This window comes from Microcebus murinus, chromosome 3 (assembly GCF_040939455.1).
Source record: "Microcebus murinus isolate Inina chromosome 3, M.murinus_Inina_mat1.0, whole genome shotgun sequence".
Classification (NCBI taxonomy): Eukaryota; Metazoa; Chordata; class Mammalia; order Primates; family Cheirogaleidae; genus Microcebus; species Microcebus murinus.
Window position 1 is genome coordinate 67,160,730 of NC_134106.1, and position 10,515 is coordinate 67,171,244.

General features: G+C 36.1%; 1 protein-coding gene across 1 annotated transcript in view; it reads left to right on the forward strand.

Annotated features, from left to right (window-relative positions):
* The window catches only part of CTNNA2 (catenin alpha 2), a 1,049,805-nt gene extending 1,043,403 nt beyond the window's left edge, over positions 1–6,402 (forward strand). Inside the window, exon 19 of the mRNA XM_012742713.2 lies at positions 3,771–6,402. Within this exon, the coding sequence (XP_012598167.2) occupies positions 3,771–4,058 (288 nt within the window). The 3' untranslated portion in view covers positions 4,059–6,402. The remainder of the gene's footprint in view (positions 1–3,770) is intronic.
* Positions 6,403–10,515: the final 4,113 nt, after the last annotated feature.

Sequence of the window (10,515 nt, forward strand, 5' to 3'; positions counted from 1 at the left end):
CCAAGCCAGGAAGATAGCCCAGGGGACAGGGAGAGGCTGAGAAACATACCTTAGGCCAGAAATTCTAATCAGTTGGTGAGCTTTGGAGAGAGACGGTATTGGTCCTTAATCCCTACTTTGCCAGTTACTGCAGGGGCAAATTCCATTACTTCTCTAAGCTTCAATTTCCTTAAGAATTTTTGAAAATTAAATCTCACAATTAAAAGGACTCAGGCAATGCCAGGCACCCAGTAAGTGCTCAATTAATGCTGGTTGTTATTATTTTTAAGGAATTCTATAATTTTCTGATGCTATTTCACAAGACAACAGATGTTTGTATCCAGCAAACCTGCTAAACTCATATATAAAAAAAATTAAAGAATTAATATTTTTTATTTTAGCGTATTATGGGGGTACAAGTGTTAAGGTTACATATATTGCCCATGTTGGTTATTATTAGAACTTCACTTATTCATTTACACATCTTGTTTGAAGATGCTATAGTTACAGTATAAAATCACAAAGTAGAATGCAATTATGTAGAGTATTCCTAAACCTTGCATAAAAAACTTCTTGTTGTGTAACTTTACTCTTTCCAATGTCTTTTCTTTAGAAAGTGAATATTTAGCCAAAACATGCCAATTGGAAACCAGGGTACTATTTTGGACACACATAAAGGAACCCAATTTTTAAACATAATTGATTGTGTTGATAATGATCTAAATCATGAAAGTGGGTCTAGGACAAAATGTATCCTTTGGGGATTCAACAATTTTAAAAAGTCACATTTTATATTAATAATTTTAGATTGGGCTTATTGTCTGTGGGTGGGTTTGTTCAAGTCTAGTTGGCTGGATCCCCCACCACCTCATTTTGCCTTGCCCACAAATTCAAGATCTGCCTTAGCAGGTGGTTTGAATGAAATCGTTGGCTTTATTATTTCACCTTCAACCAATGTATTAGGTTTATTCACAGGATTCCTGCATCAGGCTGGGAAAACAAAGGGGTTCTGAAGATGAGACAGGCTCTCATATTTTTGCTGCAGAATTAGACACCATCTATCTGAAAATGGAATCTGTGGTAAAAATCTCCAAATTACTTGCAATCCTTCTCTTCAGATCAACTCAATTCTCCCAGAACTCACTCCTTGGAAACCATTTAATAATACAATAGACATCCCTTATCTCATTTTACTTCTACTAATTCTGTTGCCCAAAGCAAATCAATAAAACTATCCCTGAGATAATATCATTTCACCCTTTCCTTACTCATAGCACACAATAGAATTAACTTTAGGAATAAATATTACTCATTTTTGAAACCTGATAGACTTACAGGGGACAATGAATTGGCCGAGAGGAGTAGGATATTTTGCTTCTAAAGAAACCATGACTGATCTTCACCTAATTATCCCAACAGTTTGCTATTTCATCTTTGTCTTTCATTATTTACACTTCTACCTGGGGTATGATGAGAGATGAAAAGGTAAAATTCAGTCAGATAACTGGCTGTGATGTTGTCAAACTTGGTTATGGTAGAAGTCCTGAAATCATTGGATAAAATAAGCCATCAAGATAGTCTTTGGGTTTCATTAATCCAGTGGTTCTCAAACTTTGGCATGTATCAGAATCCCCTGGATAGTTAGCTAAAACAACAAAGATGGCAAGTTTTTGATTCAATACATTTTGGGTTGGGCCTGAGAAATTGGATTTCTAATAGGTCCCCAGGTGATGCTGATGCTGTTGGCTCAAGAACTGTACTTTGAGAACCACATTAATCCATGCTTGGCTTCTCTCCTGTTAACATGAATAATCTAGAATTTTGCTTTTCTTTATCTAGCTTTAGAAATTAAGGCTGTGTAAACAATATGGGTTAAGCGGTTATTTTGGTATATGTACACCTCGTACAGTATAATAGAGTGGTAAATTCAAGTAAATGGGTTATTCTATCCATTTGGTTAATTCATAAAGGAGTCAAGTATATGTCCACTGGATCATGGCTTTAATCCAAAAAATTTCTTTGCTTCTCTATATTCTTGTAGGGTCAATGTAATACCTTTAATATGTTTTTTTTCCCCCAATGGTAAAGCCTTAATTCTATGGTATTGAAAGAGGTTTATACACACAAAGAATCTTCCATTATTTTCCCCAATGATCACAGTATGGAGCTTTTTTTTGTGATGCCAAGAATTGAGCTCCTTTGAGTATATCTTTTTTAACTCAGCAAAACATTTATTTAGATTTAATTAAGGGATTGAACAAGGAACAGCCAGGGCAACAATATCACAGAGGCGTTAGATAAAATATCTGATAATCACTGCATGGAACACATTTTGGTCATAGAAATAACACGAAGCTAAAGTGAATGCCGAGCACCTCACATAGGGAGCCCCATAGGATTTTAAAGTATTTTAGCCTAAACATTTTGCTAGTCACCTAGTCCTCAGAAGGTTGTATATCTCATCCCTATTCTTTAATGGGACTGAATTATATATACATGAATTACTGGTTATGCAATAAACAATATCAACAATTAGGAACAGCATCCTTAGGAACACATCTTTGCTTCCTTCATTCAACTGTAATGGATACATTTCCTTAGTTGATACTATAAGAAGGTTGATGAAAGTGTCCCCTAGGCTGGTGTAAGATTTGCAGTCCAGCTGTTAATTCTTTCCTTCACTAGGTCACATGTAGATTTCTGGCTGAGAGGGAGCCTGGGAAATGCAGTTTTGAGCATCTATGGTCCAGGCAGTGAAGCAAGAAGAAAGTTGAAGCAGATACTGGATTATTTAGTATATAGTATGTACCTCACTAGTTAAAAGCAGAAAAGAGGTAATCAAAACAATTGCTGTCCTATTCTCAAGTTGTGACTTGTAACATTTTTTAAAGCTATCCTTTCCAACAGGGTAGCAGTATAGATCAGTAATGTTGTCTTTCAGGACTTCATCACTTAAGCTGTGTAAACTTGTACGAGTTACTGGACATCTGCATACATCATTATAAAATGGCAATGAAAACAATGCCTACTTCATAGAGTTGTTGTGAGAGTTAAATGGGGAAATAACTTAAGTGTTTGACACATAGTAGGTACTCAATATTTCTTCAACATGTGGATATAGGAGTCTCACTAAGTGCTTTCTATAAGATCCTGACAGAGTTATTGATACTTCTTAAAGAAAGAATATTCAAGGACTGGGGACAGTTATATGGACACTCCCAGCTCAAACACCTAAGTAAAAAGCAAGGTCAGCCATTAGTCAGTCGTTCCTTTGGTTAGCTGCTTGCGTCCTTACCAATCCTAAATTCAGGTGCAAAAATAGTCTATAGATGGAAAAATACTTCCATTGGGAGAACCATAAAATTGAGATGTAAGCCTTTATAACTTTTTATTCTTAAGTGCTTTCCCTGACATTTAAGTAGTTGTCACCATTACTAACTATTTAATAGCCTAAGGTAATAATATGAGATGTTTCACTTTGGAAAACTTTTGCTACCTTGGAATTATTACATGCTAAAGAGAGAGCTTTGTCTTTAGCCATATTAAAATTCTTGAAAGCTATGCATCCTTGAGTGATACCCTTTTTCTTTTCTTTTTACTTTGAAATTAGGGATAAGAGAAGACAGGTGACTGATTTGTGGCCTGTTCACATTATCTTGTGATTATTTGCTCCTTTTTGACAATACCATCTGCACAAGCAAAACATTGTTTTAACCGTGAAATTGCACCACCATCCTGTGAATTTGGGACCTTAATTAACCCTGGTGTATCTTATTCTTCTCCTACTCTAGCTGGACAGTGCCACATCACTTATCCAGGCAGCTAAAAACCTGATGAATGCTGTTGTCCTCACGGTGAAAGCATCCTATGTGGCCTCAACCAAATACCAGAAGGTCTACGGGACAGCAGCTGTCAACTCACCTGTTGTGTCTTGGAAGATGAAAGCTCCAGAGAAGAAGCCTCTTGTGAAGAGAGAAAAGCCTGAAGAATTCCAGACACGAGTTAGACGAGGTTCTCAGAAGAAACACATTTCGCCTGTACAGGCTTTAAGTGAATTCAAAGCAATGGATTCCTTCTAGGACGATAGGCTTTAACAAGAAAGCTTTTTTCTGTTTTTTTTTTTTTTCTTATTTCTTTCTTTCTTTCTTTTTAATTCCATTTTTGTATGCATACCTGCTGACTTGTATGCCTCTGGCATGGGGAAATCAAGGGAACAGTGTCTGTCTGCATGTAAGATGAGATGTGATCGACACTACTGATCCATCTGTAGCCTGGGAAGGGGGACAGGGGACTCCTGTCCTGAGGTGGCACAGAGCTGTCCTTGGCAACATTCTCATTAAATTGGGCAAAGAGTTCGCATTGGCGCAACGTTTATGGGAGTGGGAGGGATGGGGAAAATAAACTTAACTCTACAAAAGCAAACTCTACTGCATGCAAGAATCATTAGGTTGGCAGGTATAGTCATAAGTGAAAAACCTGGAAGTGTAATGGTAGAACATAAAACTTGTATTGCTTCTGTTTCAGTGCAAAAACGTACTAGCCAATACGCTTAAGTGTGTGGCCCGGAAATTGAACAATTTAACTTTGAAGTCATATCCATGATATTATATGAATTCTTAACTGGGTAGGGGGTGAAACTAACTTAACTAGGTCCAGCCTAAAATGCTTCTTTTAATCTGCATTCTGTTTTCTAGTTGTGCCATTACTAAGTGATCATGTTATTTTTCCCCCCCTTTACTGAAAACAACAAGCATCTATTTGAGACAAAATCTTTCTGGGGGCACTGGAAGCACAATATGTTGATCAATTTTGCTTTTTCCCCTTTTTTTTTTTTTACATTACAATTTGAGCTATGATTTTGCTAGAAATAGAAGGCCCAGTGGTGGAATTTTAGAGGAATGGAAACTAACAATGTGTGAAGGTTTAGAGGCAAATACATAGGTGTAGCTTGGAGTGCTGGTATCTAATATACCATTGTATCCACTAACTCAAAATAAACACATTTAATCTTGACATCGCAAGAATGTTTTCATTTTTAAATAAAAGATTAGAGCATCTTGAAAATTGATTAAATGCTTTTTATTTTGGTTTGTTTTTAGAAATTGGGGGTAAAATCCAATGCCCTTGGTCATCTTTAGAGTCTAGAAATTTCTTTTGTTTTGCGTTTTGTTTTTCCACTTGTTTTCATTCACTTTCAAACTGAATTTAAAATGAGAAAGTCTCGTGTTAGACTTTTCTGGGCCATGCTTTGCTATGGGCTAAATTTAAGAAACTTAATGTGTTCTCAGAGAGAAACTTAATTCAAAAAAAATTTATAGACAAGCCCATTAATTTCAAAATATAGTCTTTTAGCTATGGGCTAAGGAGGCAGATAAAGACCCCAAATATTTTCCTCTCATTAAAATGATTTCTACAAGTTCTCACATTACGTCTCCAGAAGACTTCAGGTAAAATATGCATGTGTTTCTTAGCAATGTGATAATGTACTGGGAGTCGTGAACGTCTCAGCTTATGTTAGCTTAGATGCAAGATCCCAAAGAGAAAGGACAGTGGGGGAGTTGTGCAAGGAGAGAGAGCATAGTCCAAAATTTTATTTATAAATAGTCCTGCTCAAACCACTGTTTACCACCAGTGAAAGCACATCACGAAGACTGAGAACGTTCTACTAATGGAGGAGCCACACACAAAAAAGCTGCGGACCGTTTTTCAACACAAATCATATCACAGATAACTAGTCTGTCCCTTTACTTTGCATAAACATTCAAAGGAATACTTCAGACACTCATTTATTCCCAAATATTTAAGGAATGCCTTATTTGAGCCAAGTTCTAGGGTGAGCACGACACTCAGTAAACTTATGGGCCCTCTTCCCTATTTGCACATTAGAATGGCATAATAGCAACCAGCATGCCATTTTTGCCCACTGACCTGAAAAACAAAGACAGTATGTTCTTAGCACCATATTTTCAATTCTGAAAAATATGAACTTCTCCCAAACAGTAAAAATACCCTTTTCAGAAGTTTTTCCCCAAAAGAACCATCATTCTATTTTTCTCCTTCCTGATAGACACTTTAGAAACTGGACAGATCTTCTCTTCCCCTCTCCTTCTCCACAGGACCCTAGAAAGTAGAGATGGTAAGAGTATAAAGGCAGGAAAGAAAAGTGCATCAGCCTAGTGAAAATGATCCTGTAGAAAGAGTCACCACAGTGCTATTCACAAGTCCCCAAAGGAAACAATTAGCACAATGAACTCTCTGGGTTCATATGTTTCTATTATTTAATAGGTCGAAGGAAGTATTCTTTAGATCAGCCAAGAAACTATTAAAATTCAAAAGCTGCTTATCAAGTCCTGAAAAATAGCCAGCAGGCATTAGAGGAGTACAATTTCTAAAATTTTAGTTAAATGTTTTAGCTAAATAATACACACTTATGAAAAATGTGTGTCTGTGTGTGTGTTTTCTGGAAATTGGTCCTGGATTTGCTTAGTCCTTGATTTCAATGCTTATTGAGTAAACTTCATCAATAGCCTTTCCATCATTGCTTTTGTGATCAAGGAGAACAATAACTGCTCAGAAAGATAATTAAATATGCACACACTGTTGAGCACTGCAGCAATAAAATAGTTGGTGGAGTTTCTTGTCCTCAAGAAATATACTGTCTAGTTGGAAACATATTACATAGATAGAAAAAAATATTCCAAAAAAATCATACTCAAAATGACAAATGAATAAGGTAGAGAAATAACTACTATGCGGGACTAGAGAAATCAGAAGCCATTGGAGATTGAAGTAGTTGGGTAAGGATTAATTTAAAAGGTAGGATTTGGAAGTGAGTAAAAAGTAAATATATTATGAATGAAATGTATAAATGAATAAATTTAGTATGTGGCATGACTGAGATGGGCATTCAAGGCCAAAAAGGAACAGCATGCTCTAAGGTCCAAAAACTAGCATGGTCACAGGGAACGTGGGACTCTTGAAAGGGAAATGGAAATAAATGTGGAGATGTAGTATGAGGCTACAACTATGGAGCTGATAAAGAAGGGTGACCATTACTCAGTAGGTAATTGGAATTTTTAAGTGGGATAGTGACCCATACAAAGAAATGCCTCCGTAAGATGAAACTGATAATATAGGGGGAGGTAAAGGCTTAAAGGGGCTGATGTTAGTTAGAAGAGACATATGTAATAGAAATGTCAGAAGGACTTACAGTGACTTCTTGAATAACTAGATATGAAGCAAGATAATGATTAAAGTATATAATATCTTCAGGGATATTAAAGAGTCAGAAAACAATATCTAAAAAGCAATATATGAAGATCAGCTCGTATGGTATATTTGAGAGAGACAGAGTAGGTCACATTAATCCCAAGCAAATGGAGTTACTTCAGGTATTTCCTAAACCAGCAGCATTTTTGGCTACAGGAGAATGGATATTATTTATGGGAGGAAACTAAATAAATTTCAATTTCCTTTGCCCCACTGTTCTAAGACTGATGTTTCAAAAGACAAAATATTATGTTATTCCAAGGACCCAAAGTATCCAGGGAAACATAAGTTATCTACAGAAGATTTGGACGTTTCTTTTTTTACATTAACCACTTCGGTACGACGCTCACCGGCTGCAAAACCTTGCCCACAGCCGGCACTCATAGTCCACACAATAGTTTGTGCTGTGCATTGACTAGGAATCCGTTTTGCTCCTGTGTGATGAGGAAAGCTTTAAAGCACTGAAAGCTTGTTTTACTTTACAGGCAGCTTTACTTGTAATGTAAATCAGAATAGGTAACATACACATATATGTTTTTATTATGTTATTTTTAAATTTTCACATTTTATTTTGATAAATGAAAAATTAGAAAAGTCAATTCAAAATTATAGACTAAGGTCAACGCTTGGCTGTGCGCGTTTATCTGTGGTTATCGACTGTAGTCAATGCTTGTACCGAAGTAGTTAAGTGAAGAATATAAACTCAATTTTACTTTTAGAAGTCAAACTCTGTAACCAATTGGTCATGGTTTAGCCCATGGGGAAACAGACTGTACAAGTGTCATGATGGGCATTAATTTTGAGCATCAGTTATATATAGGGTGGTTTTTAGAGACCTGAGGTATAAAGATGTATATAATAATGTATACAGCAGAATTTCTAAGCAAAATAATAATTCAAAAATATTACTTGACTTGATAAATTATAATCCCTGAATTTCTAGTAATAGATCATAAATCATTTGATTTTTATTGCTGTGTCTACACATATTAACCCAATCAAAGAGGTCAGGGCTTACTCATCACTTTGAAGATTGTGGCATCTTTTAGAGGTAATGAGAGGGAGTGAATTATAATAACTACAGAAGGCTATTAATTAAAAAGTACATCAGAAGAGTGACATCAGAAAGATGGTAGACTAGGAAGCTCCAGATGTTTATTCCTTCATAGAAACACACAGTAAATAACCACAGTGGACCATGGTAGCTTTATGGGGACTTTAGAAACAGTTAAGGGTTTATAGCAACCAAGAGAGTCACCAACCAAGAGAAAGTCACACTCAGTATGGTAGGAAGTGTTGGGACATTTTTGCTCACCCGTGCCTTGCCCCTTTCCTGGCATGGTTGGGTAGAGGCCACTGAATTCCTGATTTTTCCCTTACAATAGAAGAAAAAGAGTGGAACTTTTTTACAGGATTCTTCCCTATCTGGTGGCTGCCTAGAGGAATAGTTTCTGTCTCATCTACCTCAGAGCAGATGGAAATGGTGATATGGTTTGAATAACAAGTTGGAGGCCACTGAAAGCAATAGCAAGCATTATAGCATGTAAAACTGTGGGGAACTCCAGGCCTATGGCCTCCTAGAGGCAAGAGATTATGGGCAGAGGAATACAATAGAACATCTAAGGCCCTGAGAAGAATCAGGGGTAAGATTTAAAGAAGAACAAAACATTTAAAAGCAGCTCTGTATATAGGAACTTTAGGAAAAAGGAAACAGAGTCCCAGGGAACTCACATACTTAGAAATGGCCTAAAGACATGAACTTTCACACCAGGCTAATTAATGAATGTTTTTGCTGTACAAGCCAGTCCACAAAACTGGCAAAGATGCTAGTTTTTTAAATCAAATGCCCAATTATATGCTGTCTACAAGAGACTCACTTTAGGTGTAAGGAAATGCATTAGATTGAAAGTGAAAGAATGGAAAAGGTATTCCATACAAATAGTAATAAAAAGAGAACAGGGTGGTTATGCTAATATTAAACAAAAAGGACTTTAAGTCAAAACTGTTACAAGGGATAAAGAAGGACAGTATATAATCATGAAAATGTCAATGTACCAAGAAGATGTGATTATATAGATATATATACCTGTTGTTTTTCACATGTAGAAACAAAAAAAATTGATCTCACAGAAGTAGAGGGCAGTATAAGTGTTACTAGAAGCCAGAAAGGAGAAAGGGAGGGGAGATAGGGAAGGATTGATTAAAGGATATAAAATTATTATAGCTAAATAAAAGGAATAAGTTCTAATGTTTTATAGCACTGTAAAGTGACTATAGTCAACAATAATTTATTATATATTATCAAAATGCTAGAAAGGAATATTTCGAATGTTTGCAACACAAATGATAAATGTTTGAGGTGATGGATAGAGGTAATAGAAATGCTAATTACCCTAATTTGATCATTAAACATTGTACGTATCAAGACTTATTATGTATCCCATAAATATGTACAATTATTATGTGTCAATTTAAAAAATATATATGCACCAAACATCAGAGGTCCTAAATGTAGGAAGCAAACATTGACAGAATTATAGGGAGAAATAGACAGCTGTATAGTAATAGTAGGAGACTTCAATACTGCACCTTTAATAATAGATAGAACAATTAGACCTAAGATTAATAAGGAAATAGATGACATTAGCAACACTATAGATAAATTGGTTCTAATAGACATATACAGAAAAACCAACCTAACAATAGCAGAACACAATTTTCCCAAGTGTACATTGAACTTTCTCCAGGTTAGTCCATATGTTAGGCCACAACATAAGAATACATTTTAAAATGTTGAAATTATACACAGTATTGTTTTTGATCACAATGGAATAAAACTAGAAATTAAAGCAGAAGGAACACTGGAAAATCAGCACATATGTGGAAATTAAACTCTGAACTAATGTGTCCTTGCCAATGCGGATGGGAATCATTCAATTCATTAAAGGCCCCAGAAGAACAAAAAAATGGAGAAAGGACAAATTCCTTCTCTGCTCAAGCTACGACATCCATCTTCTCCTGCCTCTAGACATTGGTGCTCCCAGTTCTCTGGCCTCAGACTCAGACTAGGATTTATACCATTGGCCTCCTGATCCTCAGGCCTTCAAACTCAAACTAGAACTTTTGCCATTGGTTCTGATGGTTCTCAAGCCATGACAGACAGGCTGGAATTACCCCACTGACCTTTGTGGGTCTTCAGCTTACAGATGGCAGGTCATGAGACTTAGTCTTCATAATCATGTAAGCTAATCCCTCATAATAAATCTC